This window comes from Nyctereutes procyonoides, unplaced genomic scaffold (genome assembly GCF_905146905.1).
Source record: "Nyctereutes procyonoides isolate TBG_1078 unplaced genomic scaffold, NYPRO_anot_genome, whole genome shotgun sequence".
NCBI lineage: Eukaryota > Metazoa > Chordata > Mammalia > Carnivora > Canidae > Nyctereutes > Nyctereutes procyonoides.
The window spans coordinates 33,448,232-33,467,647 of NW_026575049.1; the positions used below are offsets into that span (position 1 = coordinate 33,448,232).

A 19,416-nucleotide genomic window follows, 5' to 3' on the forward strand; every position below is an offset into this window, starting at 1 on the left:
TCTCTCTTGCTAAAAATAAATAAATAAGTAAAAATAAAAAGTCACACTCTTAGGTAACTTTCCAAAACCTCATCTAAAAACAGAAGATGAATGCCAACCAAAGCATAGGCATTCATCGATATGAACTGGGATGTTGGGCAGTTTAGATTAGGGGTGGGAGCAAAACCTGAGTCGGAGAACTGGGTTCAAATTCTGACCGGGGCAGGTACTGCCTGGTCATAGGCATCTTAACCTCCTGGAGGCTCCCTGTTCTTCACAGCCAATTGGGGATCATAACGTCCACCTCACAGTTTTATGATGATTAGAGGTAATACATATAAAGGTCCTGGCAGACAGTAGATGGTGGATAAATGATACTGGTATTACTACGTTTTCTGAACAAATATTTCTCAAGAAAGCAAGCATACTTTCTTTTAAATTGCTTTGAAAATAGAAAGTGTAATAAAGAACAAGTAATGAGTCTTATGTAAATATAAGTTGTAGGGCAGTGTGGAAGTCATGCTTCCAACTTCATATGTTATTACCTCTGTCATGTAATGAGAGTGAAGCCAGAAATCAGAGTTTAATCAAGTAAGTAATATGATTAAACTGCTTCTAATTGCCTCAATGCCAGGACGAGTCAAGCAAGATGAAGAATAAGTATAATAAAAACAAGTATGATATTAATAGCCATGATTTATTGAGTGCATATATTATACTCCTTAATCTTCACATGAGCCCACATGCATATTATTGCTAGCACCCCAATACCACCTATGTGATGGCCAGCACCATTGTGAAGATGAAAGAATGGAGGCATAGAGAGGGAAAAGAGCTGGCCAGATGGTCAGTTACTAGTGGCAGAACAGGGGTTTGAACTCAGGCAGTTTGACTCCAGATCTCAAGCTCTTAATCAGGCAGCCTGGGCTCTTGTTGGAGGAAATGCTTTATCTATGTGAAAACACTTGAGCACAATGCATGATGACATTGTGCTGAAGTGTGGCTCAAATTAGGACTGCTATAGGAATTCAGTCTGGGGAGGAACTTCCAGTGCTTGGGTATGACTGTATGCCAGGCATTGTACTGGGTGTTTCCATCTTTCCCATTTAAGGAGAGGTAGCATGGCATATGTAGAAGAGGAAGAGCAAGAGCTTTGGAACTGCACAGGTAGGGTTTAAGTCCTGGCCTTGCTATTTATGACCTGTGCAATCTCAGGCAAATTACTTATTTTTTCGGGTAAAGTGTCCTTAATTAAAAATAAGGAATATAAGAGCCATCCTACAGAGGAGGGTTTACTATCATAAAATAGTATCAGATTATGGTAGGGCTATTCATTCACCAAATACCAATTAAGTCCAGGCATTTGGGAGCAACACTGTTAGCCAGAATAAACTACATTATGCTGTTCTAACAAACAACCTCCAAACCTCACTGGTTTAATACAACACAAATTTAAAATTTGCTCACACTAGTTTTCTAAAGCAGGCTAGCTGGGCCTGCTCTGCCATCTATAGAGAGCCACAGTGCCTGGGGTAGGCTCTCTCAGTGCACTTCCATTGTTGTCAATATGAGATTGCCAAGATGGAACTTTTGGGATTGAGAAGACACAGATTTGCCCATTGGCCCTTAAAAGTTTCTATGTGAAAACAATGCATATCGCTTCTGGTCTCATTCCATTGGCCTAAGTGAGTCCTATAGGGTGGTGGATGCCTAGCACATCCCTCAGGAGGTTAAGAACCAGGAAATATTTGGTGAACGGTTTCAATTAGCACTACAGACACAGTCTGTTTACCTGTAAAACAGATCCCATATTTTAAGAAGGAGAAACAGAAGCTCTGAGAGGTTAAGTCATTTGACCAGGGTCACACAGCCATCCACTGGGGATCACCCTGCACTTTGCTCACTCTGACTCTTTAATTCACATGTACAATGTCTACAGACTTTGTATAAAACAGAACATACTTTCAGGATGGGGGCAGGGAGGCCCTGCAATTGTGGAGGGCAGCACAGGAATTAAAGAGACAGGGCCTTTGTCTTGGTATTATGCAATAACCAGTGCGCTCTTGGGGAAGGCAGGAAGGGGCAGAGGGGGCTTACGTCAGCATCCGTAGAGGATAAGTTTGGACACCTACAGACGGCGTGGGCACGGGTATGGTGATGTGTTTGGCCATTTCTCTGGCAGCAGGGAGCGGGCTCCGGGGCAGCACCGGCTGTTGCAGGGGCCCAGGGTAAGGTGATCAGGGGAGACGGGAGTGAAGACAGCAGGAATGCAGAAGGCATAGACCCGAGAGCTGCAGAGGAAGGTCGAGAGGGGTGCACTGGTGAAAAAGTAAAGAACAACTAGGCGATGTGTACAACGTACCATACATTCTTCATACCTCATTCTTCCTATCCGGGTCTGCTGTATGGCACCATTATAAAAAAAATTCCCCAAGGCCTCTTTTTCTCTTGCCTTGCAGCTTGGGGGGGGGGGGCGGCTTCCCCGCTGTCGGACGCCCTTCCTGCCCGACCGACCGTCTACTTGTGGGGCGCAGTCGCTGTTACCATCGCCAGGGTCCGGCCCGTTCAGTTCAAGGAAAACTCTCAAGGCCCAAGGGGCCCGAGAGGCCTCCTTTTGCTCAGGAGGCTCCCGGCCCTGCTCCCTCTGAGGTCCCCGGTTCGCCCCCCTCCGAAGGCAGCCGCGGCGGGCCCGGGGGCCCCGGCTCCGTCCTAGCACCCCACGCGCCCCACCTCTGGCCCGGCCCCGGCTGACCTCCCCTCCCAGGCGGCCGGAGTCCCGGCTGGTGTCGCAGCGCTGAGCGTCCCGCGGCGGGCCCCGGGTTCAGCCTCCCGGCCTCCCTCCCGCCTCCGCCCTTCCGCAGCCAGGGCCAGGGCGCGGCGCCCCTCTCGGGGTCCTCCACGGCGCGCGGCCGCCCCTGCCGGCGGAGGGGGCCTCGGAGGCGGGGTGCCAGCCCGGCGGGGCGGGAGGGGTGCGCACTGCGGCGGAGGGGCCGTGACTCACCGCCTGTAACCCAACACCCTGCCCGCTCCCCTCCCCCAGCTCCCCGCCGTCTCCGGCCTGGCGGCCGCGGCGACACCTGGAACAAAATGAAGGGGCGCGCGGGCCCGTGGCGCCCCCGGCCGGGTCACGAGCAGGCCCCGGCTGCGTCTGGCTCGGAGCGCGCCCGCTGCCCCCGCCCCGGGGCTCGGCGAGCAGCCGCCGCCGCCCGGGCGCCAGCAGGCAGGGAGGCCGAGCGGCGGGAGCGGGAGCCGGCGGCGGCGGGCCCGCGGTAGCCGCGGCGGGCGAGTCCGGGGAGGGGCGCCCGGGCCTGGAAGCGCCCCGGCGCGGGTCCCGGCCGAGCGAGGACAAAGCCCCCGCCGCCGCCGCGGCCTACGCCGCGCCGCACAAAGGGCGAGTCGCCACGCGCCACCCACCCACCCACCCCCCGGCTCGGGTGGCCCCGGGTCCCGGGTGGCGGCGGGGAGGTGGGGAAGCCCCGGCTCCACCGCCCCTCGCTCCGCTCCACTCCCCTCCCCTCCGCTCCGCTCCCCTCCCTCGGGACCCGCCGAGCGCGCCGCCCCCGCCCCCGCCCCGTCTGCGCGTCCTCCCGGGGAGGGGTCGGGGGTGCGGCGCCCCACATAACACTCCCCCTCCTGCTCTCGGAGCCACCCCTCTCCCCTCCCTCCTGCAAACCCCGCCGCCTCCCCTGCCACCGCCGCCACCTCGCCCGACGCGCCGCAGCTCGCCGCGGCCGGGGGGCGGTGCGCGGACCGTGCGCGCCCGGGGGCGCCAGATGTGCAGTCCCCGCTGCCGCCAGTGACCGCGCCGCAGCCCGAGCGGGGTCGGGCCGCCTCCCCGATGCCGCGGGGGCGACCTTGAGCGCGCCCGGCTTCCTCGGCTGGGATCCCGACCCCGCGAACGCTGTGCCCGGTCCTGCCCTCTCCAGCCCGGCTCGCCCTGCCTTCCGACATGGAGGGGGCCGCTGCTCCCGCGGCCCGGGACGGCCCCGACTTGCGGCCGGGGGCTCCGGGCTCTCCCCCGGAGGGGGTGGCGGGGGCGACTGCAGCCCCGGCGGCGGCGGCGGCGGCGGCCCCGGAGCCCAGGAAGCCGCACGGGGTGAAGCGGCATCACCACAAGCACAACTTGAAGCACCGCTACGAGCTGCAGGAGACCCTGGGCAAAGGCACCTACGGCAAAGTCAAGAGGGCCACCGAGAGGTTTTCGGGCCGAGTGGTGAGTGGGGGAGCCCCCTCCCCGGGGCGAGGGCCCGCCGCGGCTGCGGACCGGGGGTGCGGGGCGCGGGGCGGGGGGCGGGGGCACTGAGACTCGCCGGTCCGCGAGGGGGCTTCTCTGGAACCCCCAGACAGACGCCTCACTCTCTCCCCAGCTCCCCGTGACTCAGGCGTGTCTCTCTCGAAACACTTGTTACATCCTGTCTGCGCATATTTTGGGGGTTTTTCTCCCAGCAGCAAAGTAGTGTTTATGATTTGCAAACACTTTGCAACGTTGGGACGGTGGAGGTCCCCCTCGCGGGCACGCATTCAGACCGAGCCCTGGAATGCCCTGGAATGCCTTGTTGCTCTAACTCTGAGCAGACCCACGTCCTGGGCGGAGAGCGGGTGCCCCCCGCTCCCCCAGCAGTGTCCTCTAGGCGGAGGCGACCCTCCACCCTCCCACTCCTACTCCCCATCACCCTGGTGCTGCTGTAGCTGCAAGGGAGGGTGGACTCCTGCCCCTTAGGGAGCAAAAGTAAAGGCGGCTGCCTGCCTGAGGGCTCTGACAGTTTGCCTCCCGCTTCTGGGAAGACTGAAATGCCCAGGGCAGGCGTAACCACACAGATGCTGAATCCCCGCAGACCCCACTGCTTTTCAGGTCCTGGTTGCCCGGCTACTGAATTGCTCCAGGGGACTGGCGGGTCGCCCTGCTCTTTGTGACAGCCGAAGCCCTGCGGGGGTCCGGGCCCCATTTGGAGTGGCTAGCGCCTAGCGCAGGGTCTTTGCGTTGTTCCCAACTTGGCTTGGGGAACAGGCCCTTGAAATCCACACTGCTTGTGGCCAGAGGGTTGGGTTCAAAGTGACTGACTCGCAAAGATTTTGTGTGGTGTGTGGTAGAAAATTAACATGGTTCTTTGATTTGAAGCATATCAGATGTATTTTAATCGGTTCGGGGCCAAAGTCAGGAACTCATTATGGTACTCCTCGTGTGCGCTTTTGGGGGTGTTTTGGGGCCCCGGGGTTGCTCATAAACTTAACGAATGACCAGAGGGGAAAGAAAGCAAAACGAACTGTTGAATGAAGTGGTTGGTTGATATTGGTGTTTTTCTTTTCAATCTGTGCAGGGACAGTTCTGTGGGGAAAAAAATGAGGAGCCGATCAGAGGGTTTAGCTTCTGAAATTCTCAGATATTTGGATACCTGGAATAACTCCCTCCTCCTAAGGTTCATTGTTTGGGTTGCTCCAGCTGTCTTCTATAGCTTAAAAAAAAAAAAGTCTGTTATAGGTTAATTGGAAATTTGAAACATTGTACATTGTATTTTTAAAGCTGTCTCCAGTAAACAAATCCTATAGGCAGCAAGTAGTTAAGAATTCACTCTGGGCAGGTGCCATTTTTTTTTTTTTTTTTTTTTGTAGGTTGAAAGTTTTTAAAGAGGAGATGGTTATTACAGATGTCCTTTGAGGAACACACTTTCAGGCTTGTGGAAGAAGAGGCTGAGAAACGTGCACTTCATTCATGCTTTTCTTCTGAGGTGATATTCCCCAGGCTGGGTGTTGAATAAGCAAGAACTAAGCCTAGCTCCTTGCTCGTGTTGTCTTAATAGCTGTTGAAGAATCGCGCTGGGAAGTTGGAAAGAGGAATAATGAAAAACAGACGCGGCTGGAGCTGCAGGTTGAGGATGTGAGCTTTCGAGGGGTTGAGTGGTAAGGGTGTGTCTGGGATCTGCGGGGGGCACCGCTGCCTGGAAGCCCGGGCGCTGCCGCCCCTGTTGGAGAGAATGAAGTCGTGTCTTAGGGCCGACCCCTTTCTGAGCTTCACCGGGGCTTCCTGTCCGGTGTTGGTTTCGCGTCTGATCTGCAGACGAGGTTCGAGTGAAAGGGATTGCATCAGTGGACGGGAGCCTGCCTTTCTCTTTCGGTGGGTGTCTTTCCTTTATTTGCAGAAACTCTGAACATTCTGTCGGGATTTAGTCAAACGGCCGCTCGGGGGCGCGCTGAGAATGGGAGAGGCTCATTTCTCAGCCCAGAGACTCCAGTCCTGTTCCTGTTCTGTTGTTGTCCAGCCCTGCTCCTTGGTTTCCCATTGTGCTATGAATTGCAGCAAAATCTCTTGTTTTACTCAATGATTATGTAAAGGTTCTGAATCCGGTAGATCCAGGCCCAGACGCTAGTTTTCTTCAGACCACTTTCTAGTTGATAGATAAACTTAGAACCTTTGGCGAATCTTCTGGAGAAAAGCTTGCAGTAACCAGATGGGATGACTGAGGTTTGGTGCTGGGACGTCCTCCTTGGCCTTGAGTCCTCCCCCTGCTGAGCACAGTGCCCACAGATGGTGTCAGAACTTAAGTGAGAAACAGGAACTGTCAGGTGGAAAATTCTGTGTGCCTGGCTGAACAGAAAATAAAACAAACACGCCAAAAAATTGGTCAGCAAATTGTCCTTGCCGGCACAGCACTTGGTGACTCAGAATCTGTCAAGAGCAGCAAGAAATTGTTATGTGAGGTATGAACTTGGGGTTTCCTTCTGGTTCTAAGGATTCTCCGAATATCTACAACTTACTCTGGGGTGTGGTAGAGGTGAGTGGGGAGAGCACCGCCTCAGGTCTGCCTTTTCAGTGTTCCGGTCGAGTTCCGAAGTGACGTGGTGATTTCACTTGTACCCATGTCTTTTATGGCACCGTCCAAGAGGAGCAGGGCCTTTAAGCCACTTTGCCAGCGCTGCTGGTGGTGTCCCGGGTAGGAGAGGCTGTGGGATCAGCACTCCTTGTGGAAAGCAGCTCAGAGACAGCGAAGTGTTTAAAAATGAAAACGTTGTGGCTTTTAATTGCACATCTGGAAGGGCCCTTTGAATCAAACAGAGCACCACGCAACATCGTCTTCTGTGTTCTGTGAAAGCCACTTCCGAAGAATGTTGCAGGATCAGGAGCTTGGAGTGGCCCTCGACCTGGCCTCATCCAGGCAGACTCCCCTCTGAATTCCCAGATGTGGTTTGTGGCCACTGCCTGAGGGTGTCCATGACACAAGGACTCCAAGTGGTTTATTCCAGAGCCTCACACACCCAACAATGAAGCCCTCTTGCAGAAGGGCGCAGAGCCCTGGCTGACATTCAGATCCTGACTTTTCACTGGCTTTGTGAGCTTGTGCAAGCTTGTGCAAGCTATGTCACTTTCTGAAACCCCAGCTTCCTCATCTGTCAAATGGGCTACCAGTAGTACCAGTTGCATGCATTTGTGTAATAATTAAATAAAATAATGGGTGGAAAGCCTCCAGAGGTGAAATTAGCCAATTTAGTTGTTCTTTCAACCGAATTTTTTTCTCATCTCACGTGGACTTTTCATTTAGGTTTTAAGACCAGGATGCCTCGGACAAATTAACCTCATATCTCTCAGACAGTGGTAGGGAAACAAGCAACTTTTCAGGTTAATTAATGAATGTGAGGCGAACAGAAAAGTGAGCCCATAAGAAGCCAAGACCATTAGCCAGATTCTGATAGCATCTGAATGTGTTTCTAAAGCCTTGAATTTGGGCTTTGTTTCTTGCACAACTTTTGTTTTGATATAGCATTGGGCAGGGCTGTTAAGTGGAGCCCCTGTGGCATAATATGGTGTGCATTTTCTTCGAGCCAAGCTGCTTGGACCTTCAGGCTGCACAAACTATCGTCAAAAAACCCAAACCCAAAACAAACAACATTTTGAGGAGAGGGGTCATGTGATCACCTCACTGTCAAGGGCCAAGTTCAACTTTCCCTCTGCACCAGGTTATCTCTTGTGAGCAGTATGTTGTGTGACAGGAACAGGAGGCGAGGGCTCTGGGAAGGGTCTGCGTGGGAGTGACAGGACCAGTGGGTAGAGCGTACCCCCAGTTTGCCATGGTGTCCCTGGGGACCAAAGCTCTAGCCTGGGTGATGGGGCATCCTCACTCAGCAAAGGCATTGATTTGACCAAAAATGGGTCTTTTAAGCACTGGCCCGAAGTTACTCCCAGCCTGGTTCTGGGAAACTGCAAATGAGGGGTGCTATCACATAGCAAGCTGGCCTACTGAGCCGGGGTCATGGGGCCGTCATCTGTGGTGCCTCAGATGCCATGTTGCAGCTAAGGCCCAAACCCAGTTGTGGGGAGTAAGGCCCGATGGTGAACATGTGATCCAAACTTCTCATCCTGGAGATGGGAAAAATAAAGCACAGAGGTGTTAAGTGAGCTCTCTGGGGCTGCACAGCAGCTGGTAAGTGACCCAGCTGGGTCTAAGCAACCTGATTCTCGGTTTGGTATTTTTGCATCACTCATTTAATAAATCTTGACTACAGCAAGATAGGATGCTCACTCTTAAAGAGCTCACAGTCTCGTAGTCAAGATAAAACATACTTACAAAGAGCAAACTCATTCTGTGCAGTCCCACCAAGATTTATTACCATCTCCTGTATGCTGCCCTTCACTTTACATGCTGGGACACAGGTGTGGCTGAGGCCCATGGAGGGACCCATCTGGTGGAAGAGGCGGTAAGCAGTTACTGATCTGAGTGCCTCTGCTATACAGGACAGGATTGTACCAGGTGATTTTCAGGTTGGAATGTCGCTCACTGAAGCTGAGTTCCTTCAGTTGCGTTTGATCCTGGACAAGAATACCTCCCTCCCCATACGGTCACTGCTGCCGTGATTACTACCAGCTGACATTTTTGAAAGGTTGCGGTGTTGTCAAGCTGTGCTGACATTTTCTTTCATTTACCACTCTCAACAACCCTGAGAGGTGTGTACTCAAGTTAGACCCATTTAACAGGTGGGCAGAATGATGCATGGGGGACGTCCAGTAACTTGCCCAGGGTCATACAGCTGGAGAGTGTCAAATGGTCTGTTTTGAAACTCACTGCTGCTGGAGAAGTGGAGAACCTTCCTTATGTTGCACAACAGGTGAACTCTGGATTTGGGCGGGGTACTTTGCTCACGGGGTCCGGAAGACTAGCAATGGGGTAATTCTTTTCCTGGGGGCGGGGGGAGGTGGTGGTGGTTTCTTTGCACTGTTCAGGAAAGGGATCGAGAGAAGTGGCGGTGGCATCTGGAGGATTAGGGAGGGCAGATGATGTTGAAGATGATCCTTGATTTGGGTTTCACGAGACTGAGATACGGAGCATTTCAGGCAAAAAGGGATTCTAGGGTGAGGAGGCCATTTTACTTCGAATGCAGGAGTTGTTCTGGGATGCAGTGGGAGGCAAGATTAATGAGATAGAATGGGGGTAGTAATAATATTTAATAATATTCAATAATAGTAAGAGCAGCTAATACTTTTTGAGTGCTTATCACACAACACAGGCCAGCTGCATCTCTAGGTACGGATTAACTGACTTAATCCTCCTCATGAGCCTGTTATCATCCCATTTTCCGGATGAAAAAGGTCACAGGCAGCAGCAGAGCCAGGGTTCGGCCCCAGGCATCGTGAACACAGAGACCTTCCTCTAGGTGGCCTGAGCTGGGTTCCGCTCACAGTGGGGCTCTGAGCCCAGCAGTCTGGGGTGCTGGCTGGGAGCAGGGAGGCTAGTCTGCGGGTTTACGCAAGAGTTGAGGTATGAGAAGATAAGGATCGGAACTGCGTTAATAGGTCTGCTTCTGGCAAACTGTCTGCTCGTTGGGCCATGAGTCTGTTTTAATGAAGCAAGTCAGGGAGCTCTCTGCCTGGACACACACTGACTTTTTTGTTCCTTGAGTAGCCTCAGATTCTGGAATCCCTCGCAGGCCTGGAGAGGTCGGGGGTTCACTTCCCTGGCGCACCCACGCCACGCAGGACATCTCACTTCCTTGTCTTGTGTGTCCATCAGTCTGGTCTTCCAGCCTCTCATCAGCACCCAGCATGGTGCCAAGCACGTCGTAGGTCCCCAGCAAAGGCTTCGAGGACGGGAACTGATGGGAATAAACTGAGCGACGTTGATATATATATATATATATTTTTTTTTTTTTTGCAACGTTGATATCTTAGGAGATGGAAAGGCTGTCTGTGTAGGTCATGCATGGCCTCCGACCTCAGGGGCCCTCTGACCCTTTGGGATTGAAAGGCCATGGCTGGAAATGAACGGCGGGTTACATGGCGAAGCCGGCAAAGCCAGGCACAGGGTTCCGGGCGCGGGTTCCCTGTTACGGCGCTCACGCTCTCCTGAGGGGCAGAGCCGTCTGTCTGTCCAGGGCCTGTCGGCTTCCTGGCCGTGGCTTCCTGTCCTCAGTGGCTCTGGAGTCAGACAGCCTAAGTCTCATTTGTGTTTCCCACATGAAAGTCCCGGAGCATCTGTGAGTTATGATTTGTGAAGTATCTGTTTTAAAGCAGAATGCATTTATCATCGCGCTGGCCCAGAGGACACCAAGCAGCCCAGGAATGAGAGGATCCCAGGCCCCAGCATAGGAGAGGCTCAGCCAGATGACCCACCCGTGAGTAGAGTCTGGCTGTATTGATAAAATTCTCTGGAAACGGCCCAGGAGCAGCCAGATGTTGACTTCCCGGTGCAGGGGGATGGGGTGGGGTTGGGGCTCTTGGTAAACTCTTAACCGGCGTTTTAGAATGGGGATGGGCAGTCCCACTCCTAGGCCTGCCCAGGAGCAGGGCAAACACACGTCCACACAGAAACGGGCCCACAGATGTTCCTAGTGCCATTGTTCCTAAGAGCCCCTAAGTGAGAGCAACCCATATGTCCGTCAACTGACGAATGGATAAATAAAATGTGGTATGTTCATTTTATTTACAGAATATTACATATGATCCTTCCCATATTTTGTTTATGGAATATTTATGGGTTATTATTCTGCGGTAAAAAGGAACGCAGAACAGACACGTGCTACGACATGGATGAGTCTTGAAAACATTATGCTAAGTGAATGAAGCCAGTCACAACAGATCATATATTGTATGATCCCATTTCTGTGAAATGTCCAAAATAGGCAAAGCCGTGGAGACAGAAACTGGATGAGTGGTTGCCTAGGGCTCGAGTGGGTTGGAAGTAAATGGGGAGTAGCTGCTAATGGGTGTGGGGTTTCTTTTTGGAGTGATGAAAATGTTCTAAAATTGATTGTGGTGATGGTTGCACAACTCTGTGAATATACTGGAAGTCCCTGAATTGTACATTTTTTAAATGGGTGAATTTTGTGATACAGAAATTGTATCTCAATAAAGCTATTAGTTAAAAAAACAAAAACAAACAAACAAGCCCAAACCAACCCAACAAAACAAGCCGGGGCTCGGGGTAGTGGGGAGAATGGGGATGGGAGTGTTAGGCTGTATCTGTCAGGCCCTGAAGATTCTAGTCTGTGAGTCTGGGAACTCTCACACTCATTTTGTGTCAGAAGTGGAAAGCAGTGTCCTGTGTGCTGTGGTCAGGAAAGCACCCGGAGCCACAAGGCCCGAGTGCATGTTCCATCCCACTGCTGACAATCGTGGGACCTTGGGCTGCTTCCTAATCCCCTTTAAACCTGTTTTCTCACCTGGGGCTTGTAATAGTTCTTATCTTCTAGACTGTTGAGAAGATTCAATGAGCCGATGTGATTTGGCTGAGCCTTTAGCCCTGTACCTGACACACAGTAGATGCATATTCAGTGCTTCTGGGGCTGTTGTGGTATAAAAGGTACATTTGTCTGAATGAGTAAACGGCTTCCCTCTAGGTGGATGAATTTGAAAAGGCTCCCCTCCTGGCTGGAAGTAGCCCCCAGACTGGTGGCCTTGGGAGAACTGGTCTCCATTCACTTGTCTCTCCACAGGGTGCCTGTGTGTACATGGTCTGCAGGCCCCTACCTGGCAGCCCTGGTCAGGGCCTTCATCATTCTTATCAGCTAGCACTCATCACTGCTCTGTGGCTGAATAGTGATATTCAGACACAACATACTAAAAACACACGATAAAGACACAACATATGTTGAGGGTTGGCGTACTTTCTTTTCCTTTTAATCTAGCAGTAAACCAGATGTAGTGAATGAGTGCTTCCTAAGTGCTCAGGACTCTTGGCAATTTCAGAGAATATGACAAGTCCTGCACCAAGATACTGAGAGTTTAGTTGGGACATGTGAGTCATACATCTGGAATAATCTGGGAACAATGCAAGGTAGTACCTAAACTAGGTGTAGAGGAAGAAGTCATGGCTGTAGGATCAGAAGGACTTGGGTTCACATTCATCCCTGCTACTCGGCGGCTAGATGATCCTGGGCAAGCCGCATGTTTTCTTTGAGCTTCTGTTTCCTTATCTAGGAAGTGTGGCTACCAGCCTCCTACCAGGTAGGATTGCCAGGAGAAACAGGATTTGGAAGCTTCTGACACAGAGCCTGGTGACTAGCAGGCTCTTGAAAACCAGGGCTGGGGGATCCCTGGGTGGCGCAGCGGTTTGGCGCCTGCCTTTGGCCCAGGGCGCGATCCTGGAGACCCGGGATCGAGTCCCACGTCGGGCTCCCGGTGCATGGAGCTTGCTTCTCCCTCTGCCTGTGTCTCTGCCTCTCTCTCTCTGTGCGTGTGTGTGACTATCATAAATAAAAAAAAAAAAAAAAAGAAAACCAGGGCTGGTATTCTTATTTATTTTGGTGAGAAGCCCCAGCATAGAGTACTTAGTGGTCTTTTTCTCCCAAATCATGGCTTTCCTTGCTTAAAACCCTGCCATGGGTTGCATGGTAACCAAATTTGGAATTTGCTGTGTCCTTCAAGGCCTCTACCAGTGTCTAAACTCCCACTTCCTTATTCCCCTGTCTCAGCCCTTTGTCCGTTTCCTTCAGAACATGTCAACTGTGCAGCTTTGATGGTTTCTCTCTATACCCACCCCTTTCTTCCCCTGTTGGAAGGGAAGCAGGGGTGCTGTCCTATCCCTCAGTGCTCTCTGGCCTGTGGCCTGGTGCCTGCCTATAGTAGGTGCTCAGTAAGTATGAACGAATGAGTGAATGAATGAATGAGAGAGAAGTGCAGCAGCAATCCTGAGAGGGGGAGCTCTGTGACTAGGGGAGGCTGCAGGAAAGGCCCCTTGAGTCCCCACCTCCTTCCCTTTCTGAATACCCCCCACTTCACACCACTGTGTAGATGGTGTGGAGAGCCCAACATTGTTTTTTTTTGTTTTTTTTTTTTAATTTTTAAAGGATTTCATTCATTTATTTGAGAGAGAGTGAGCAGGAGGGAGAGGGAGAAAGAGAATCCGAAGTAGATCCGCGTCCGTGCCAAGCACTCCCAATGTGGGGCTCGCTTCCACAATCGCGGGATCATACCTGAGCTGAACCCAAGACAAGAGTCGGACGCTTCACCAACTGAGCCGCCCAGGCGCCCCGACATCCCACCACTATTAGCTGCAACTCTGCACCGCTGCCAGAGGGTGGGGGAACTGGTTTCCCACCCTGGGCAGCTGCTCCCGGAGGCCTCCGTGGGCTGTTCCCATACTTTGACATCTTCCCTAGGAGACCCCAGCCCCCCAGGAAGAAGATGGCCCCCTGGCCATCAGCTCTGCAGTGTAGACAAGCTTTAGATGCAAAGTATGTTTGCAAGATTTACAAAACATTTTCTCCCTGGGTTGTAAATCAAGTACTTTAAGAATTGTAAACCGGCTGGAGTGCAGAGTTAATGTATGTCTGGAAAAAACAGCATCATGACTGCCTCTTCAAGAAAAGAATTCGTATCGCTTACTTTCATTAGAGATACCGAGACAGCGAGAGGTTTCGGGGGAAGGTGTCCCCTTCCCTGGGGGGGGGGGGGGGGACGGCAGTGTTCAAGTGGCTTGGGGCCGAGGGCAATTTCCCAGCGAAGAGGAGGGACTTGCCTCTTTGTCCTAGAATGTCCTAGGGCCTCGTCTCCTCCCCATTCCCTCTGCTTGTGTGAAGCTCCTCATTATCCTTGTGGCTCCAAAGCTGCAAAGACAGCTGATGGCTGCAGGTTAGGTGTCTTTGCTGGCTCTTGTCATGTCATCATGCATTGGGCTCCACTCAGGTAGGATTCACAGGGATCCTCTCACGTCTTTGCAGGATGGTGGAAGGGAAGTGATGATCCAACCTGTGGATCTGAAATGGAGCATGAGGGTGGGTTCTGAGCCTGGCCTCTGTGCCAGGCTCCCTGGGTTTGAAAATGCCCTCGAACCTCCTGTATAAGCTTGAGATGACCAGCCTGACTCAGTTTCTTCATCTGTGAAATAGAAGTGGCTGTGAGGATAAATGAGGTGTGTATCAAGGTCTTAGAGAAGTGTGTGGTCCACAGCGAATGCTCCTTAAGTGTTATTGTTGGAAGGAGCCCCCCTGGGAAAGGCAGGACAGCAGCATGGCTACACTTATACCACAGGCAGCCTGGGTGCTGGGCATCATATGTCGGGGGAACCCAGTGTCAAGCCCCCTCTCTTCACCTGTAAATCTAGGGGCTGACACAGACTGTTCCTCAAGCTCTGAGAAGAGAATCCTGGGATTCACTGAATGAAATTGGTGAAATGTAGGTTTCATTTCCTGCTGCTTGGTCTTTGGCAGAAGGGCTCTTGTGGGGGAAGGGAAGTTATCTTCATTTCTCTAAACTCATTTAAACCGCTGGGTGGCTCAGCAGTTCGGTGCCTGCCTTAGGCCCAGGGCGCTATCCTGGAGACCTAGGATCGAGTCCCATGTCGGGCTCCCTGCACGGAGCCTGCTTCTCCCTCTGCCTGTGTCTCTGCCCCCCCCCCCCCGTCTCTCATGAATAAATAAAATATTAAAAAAACAAACTCATTTTAGATTGTGTTGTGCAGGTTTGACAAGTGTAAGGAGAGTCTCCCAGTGTTTGGAGGGTCAGCGCGCACTGGGGAGGCCTTACCTTCCTGGCTCTCCGGTGCCCTCTGGTCCCCACTCTCCTTTAGCGCAGGGTGGGCAGGGCTTTCTTTAAGCATGTCTGTGAGGTGGATTCTGCCCTAGATTCTATGTGAGATAGAAAATTCTCACTTTCAAAGAACCTATTGGTTTTCTCATGTGTAAAATGGGACGGCGATACTAGAATGTGTGTCCTGGGTGGTCCTGTGGATTCAGAGATGGTGCTGAGAGCAGCTCCTGATGCATAGCCAACCCTCGATAAATGTTAGCTGCTATCATTTGGGGTTTGAAGGAGGGCAAGATCTCATACTGTTGGGTGGCTTGGAGGAATCATTGCTTCTCCCTATTTAGAGTTTAGTAGGGCTTTTGGTTGGTCCTGGTGAGGCTGGAGCCCGTGGCTGCCTCTGCTCTTGGTTATGTATGCCTGTGGGTTTCCCCAGAGACAACGTTTTTTTTTTTTTTCCTCCCCGTGGCTTTGGTAGTGGTGGGAACATTCATTGTCCAGGGAGGGCTGCTTCATCCTGGTGGGACAGGTGGGGTGGAGGCAGGACTCAAGAGTTGAGGAAAAGACTAAGGAAGACTACTTCTTCCCAGGGTAAGAGAGGTCTTTGGCAGCTTCACTTAAAAGGAAGACTTGACTCATGTGTTTATGACTATTTTATCTTTAAAGATGAAGTCAGTTGATCAGTCGATCAATCACACTCCTCTTCATGGAGCACTTTATATCTGCCAGGCCTTGGGGGCCTGCATCGCCTCACTGACGTCCTTGTGGTCCTTAGACCTATTCTATGAGGTGATGCTAAGCTCTTCCTGCTTCACTACAGAGGGAACTGAGGCCCAGGGCCACCTTCTTTATCACTTGGGGAAGATGGAAGGAATGAACCTTGTGTCTGTCCCAGCTCTCCACTGTGAGCCTAGACAGCTTCCCAAGAAGGACTAGAAATACCTGCTGTCCTGTTTTCTTGTGGCAGGTGTTCCTTCTGCCTCTTCCAGGTAACATTGAAAACCATTCAGATAGTTGATGAGCTCCTCCTGTGTTCCAGGCACCATGCTAGACACTGGGGAGGAGATAAGGAGAAAGATACAACCTCTGTCCTGAGAGAGCTCAACTACCTCTTGGTTCTAGAACTTACAGTTATTTCAGATCCCGATTTTTTAAAAAAGATTTTATTTATTTACTTCAGAGAGAGAGAGACTGAGAACGAGTAGGATGAGGGGCAGAGGGCGAAGCAAGCTCTCCACTGGGCAGGGTGTCTGATGCGAGGCTCAATCCCAGGATTCCTGGATCATGACCCGAGCCGAAGGCAGATGCTTAAGTGACTAAGCCACCTAGGCGCCCCTCGGATCCTGATTTTTGTGGTCCACATTTACCCTTCTTAGCTGGGAGACCAGTCCCCTGCCGGGGTGGGGGGGGAGGTGTTGCTTTAATCTCTCAGAATTCCATCCCTTGGCCTTCAGTACATCCATCATGCGGCCTTGACTTTCTCAGCATCACTTTACAAAGATGCCGACAAACTTTAAGGAACTCTCAGTGGTCCCAGATGCCACTTAATTACCTTGTAATGGTTCTTGGTAGATTTGAAAGTGAACTTTTCCTTCAACTAGCAGGAGTAGCGGGAGGGAAGAAGCTCGCCCTCCATGGGTCCGGTGGGCTCCAAGCTCAGCATGTGAATGTGTCAGATACAAAGGCAAGGTGGGATGTGCTCACTCTAGGGAGAACCTTACCTTGCGTCTTCCTCATGGTCAGATGATATCTGTTTCCCAGGCAGAATCAGGTGGGATGTTCAGGGAGGGAACTGGTGTGTGGAGGGGCGTGCGAGCAGCTGATAGCAGAAATCCTGGAGAGCAGAGGAATTAAGTGGAAATCTCCCCTGAGTCCTGTCCACCTGCTTGCGTGTGTAAGAGGCTCCAGAGCAGAGGAAAGGTCCCTTCTCTAACAGTCTTCATGGCAGGAAACATGTATTGAGTGACGAGTGTATGCCCGGTGCTGTACTGAGTACTGCACACACCTTCTCTCCCTCTCTCCTGTATAATTTAGGGCCGGGCTGTCTGACTTTAGGGTCACGGTCATAACCACTGGGTTCCCTAGCCTTTCTTGGATCCGGGACCTTGGAAGCTTCCACAGCCACCTGCTTTGGTTTTTTACCTACACACTGGATGGTAGATACGCCCCGAACCCTGACTTAAAGCTCAGAGAAGTTGTCTCCAAGCTTGTGACAATGATAATTGGAAGAACTTTGCTCCATAATCTCAGTTATTCTGCATCTTACTCATATGTCCTTCCAGTGCCTAGTTCAGGGCCTGGAACACAATAAGAATACAGTCAATACTTGCTGAATGGCCTTGGAGCATTATGTGTTACATAATGGTGTCGGGAAACTTGAGGTCAGTCCCATCATTGCCACAACTTGAGCTGCATGAACCTGGGGCAAGATCCATCCCTTCTAGAGCTTCACCAAACTCATCTGTAAACGAGAACCCAGGGACAGACTTTTGTGTCAGGGTTCATTATTCACTCAACAAATATTTGTTGAGGGCCAGCTGTGTGTCAAAAACTGCTCTGCTCTGGGTAAAAGGGGCAAGTGACAGTCTGACGGTGGGCTTCCTGCCCTCCCATAGCCCCTACTCCAGGCTCACGAGAACCTGCATGGGCGAGTCTTCATGTCTTGTCCTCACATTGCTCTGAAGTGCCAGTCACTGAATCTTTCCTTGTTTGTGTCCTTTCACCTGAATGTATGCTTCCACCAGGGCAGGGATTTTCATCAGTTCTGCTTACAGATGCATCCCGAATGCCTAGTCCCCACTGCCTGGTGAATAAACTCTGGCGACACGCATGCCCGCATGCCTGGACAAATGACTCGGATATCCCTCTTGCTCATGAAGTCTCTGGATGTGAAAGTCCTGGGGCTCAAATCCAAGAAGAAAATGAAGGAGCAAAAGGACAGATTTCCAGGAAAAAAACTGACTTTACAAAAGCAAGATGCAGTCAGGATTGGGTAGGAAGGTTTGTTATCCCCACTAGCTGTGGGATTAGGGAGTCAGGCAAGATTCCTCCAATTTGTCATCTGGTGATGCTTTTTGCAAACCACAGAGAAAACAAAACAAAAACAAAAACTCTCTCCTTCCTCTCCTCCCTCACCCCCTCCCCTGCTCATTCCTTCTTTATTTCAAGCAGAAAAAGCACTTGCTTCTTAAAACAGCTCATGAAGGAAAAAATTATAACAAATATCTTGCATTTCTCTGGTGGCGGCACAGTCTGAATTCCTTTCAGCCCCACAATGAGTTCTAATTTTATGAAATGTTTGGATTAGCCACCAATTTTCCAGTGGAATTTAGAAGGCTTGTATTCATACTTACGCTTGAAGCAGAGAAATCTCATAAAATCCGTGCAGTGTCTTGGGCCCAGGGGGACATTCTAGCCAAGGACAGAATGACCAACCATCCACAGAGTGGCGGGGCTGAAAGAGATCTCCTCAGGCAGCTGTGGGCAGGCTCTGCGAGCAGCAGTGTGTTCCCGAACTGCAGGCTCTGAGGCTTGGCCGGGCTGCATACCTCTTCCAACTGATCATGGGCTATAAAAATTCCAGCCCAAGTACAATGCTTGTACCTGACCTTGTTCTTTCAATTCTTGGAGCCAGAGAACATCAGGGCATCTGGTAATTGGGTGAGAGGCATTTGATAACACATGGTCCTCTAAGCACCCCTACCCCCTGCTCCCGTAGTACATATTGCCTGTGTTATCATTTCCCGTTTACATTTCTTAACTCTGCCTCTAGACCTGCACTGTCTAATAAGGACATGTGCGGCTATTAAAATTAATTACAATTAAAATGAAAACTTCAGTTCCTCGGTTACACTAGCCTCATTTTAAGTGCCTGGTAACTCCTTGTGGCTGGTGGCCACCATTGGACAGTGCCAGAAAGGTCTTTTCCAGCATCATAGTCATGCTAAAGAATAGTGCCTTTGCTTTGCTTTATTAGCTCCGTATTCGGCACTTGTCACTATCTGTAATTAGCAACACCATCCACCATTGTTTCTGTATCTTGTGTCTAGAATGCTGCCTGGCATGTTGTAAGCACCCAATAAAGGTTTTCAGAATGAATGAATGAAGTCTGATCAGCATTGCTTTGCCATATGCCTTATGCACTCTCTAGTGGGCCTTCAACAAATTAAATGAACACTTAAGAGAATTATAACCATTGCATGGATTCACCTGATGTTCATTGAGCACCTGCTGTGTGTCAGGCATGGTGCAAGGCTCTGGAGGATACAGACACGGATCCCCTAGCTTAACCAAGCCAACAGTTCTTAGATTTGTGGGGACCTGTGACTCTCCTGGGTGTGCCTGTCAAAATGCATCATCTTGGCATATATCCCAGAGTCTGATCCAGCAGGGCTGGGGTGGGACTTAGGGGACTTGGGAATCTGCAGCATTTTAACCAAGCAACTCATGTAAATGTAATGGGGTTGGCCCATGGTCTGCACTTTGAAAAA

At 51.3% G+C, this 19,416-nt stretch overlaps 1 protein-coding gene and 1 long non-coding RNA gene across 6 annotated transcripts in view; one reads left to right on the forward strand and one right to left on the reverse strand.

Moving 5' to 3' along the window:
• Positions 1-3,468: 3,468 nt before the first annotated feature.
• Positions 3,469-19,416, forward strand: part of NUAK1 (NUAK family kinase 1) — a 72,411-nt gene continuing 56,463 nt past the window's right edge. The window contains exons 1-2 of one of the 5 annotated variants that reach the window (XM_055328047.1): positions 4,121-4,192; positions 5,590-5,705. In XM_055328047.1, the coding sequence (XP_055184022.1) occupies positions 5,625-5,705 (81 nt within the window). In that variant the 5' untranslated portion in view covers positions 4,121-4,192; positions 5,590-5,624. The other 4 variants (XM_055328046.1, XM_055328049.1, XM_055328051.1 and 1 more) reach the window with 4 other exon arrangements.
• LOC129511418 (uncharacterized) lies at positions 13,976-18,605 on the reverse strand. Its single transcript, XR_008664815.1, has 4 exons — positions 18,280-18,605; positions 16,648-16,760; positions 15,869-15,980; positions 13,976-14,160 (listed from the first exon to the last, which is right to left on the reverse strand). It is a non-coding gene; the product is annotated as an uncharacterized LOC129511418 (long non-coding RNA).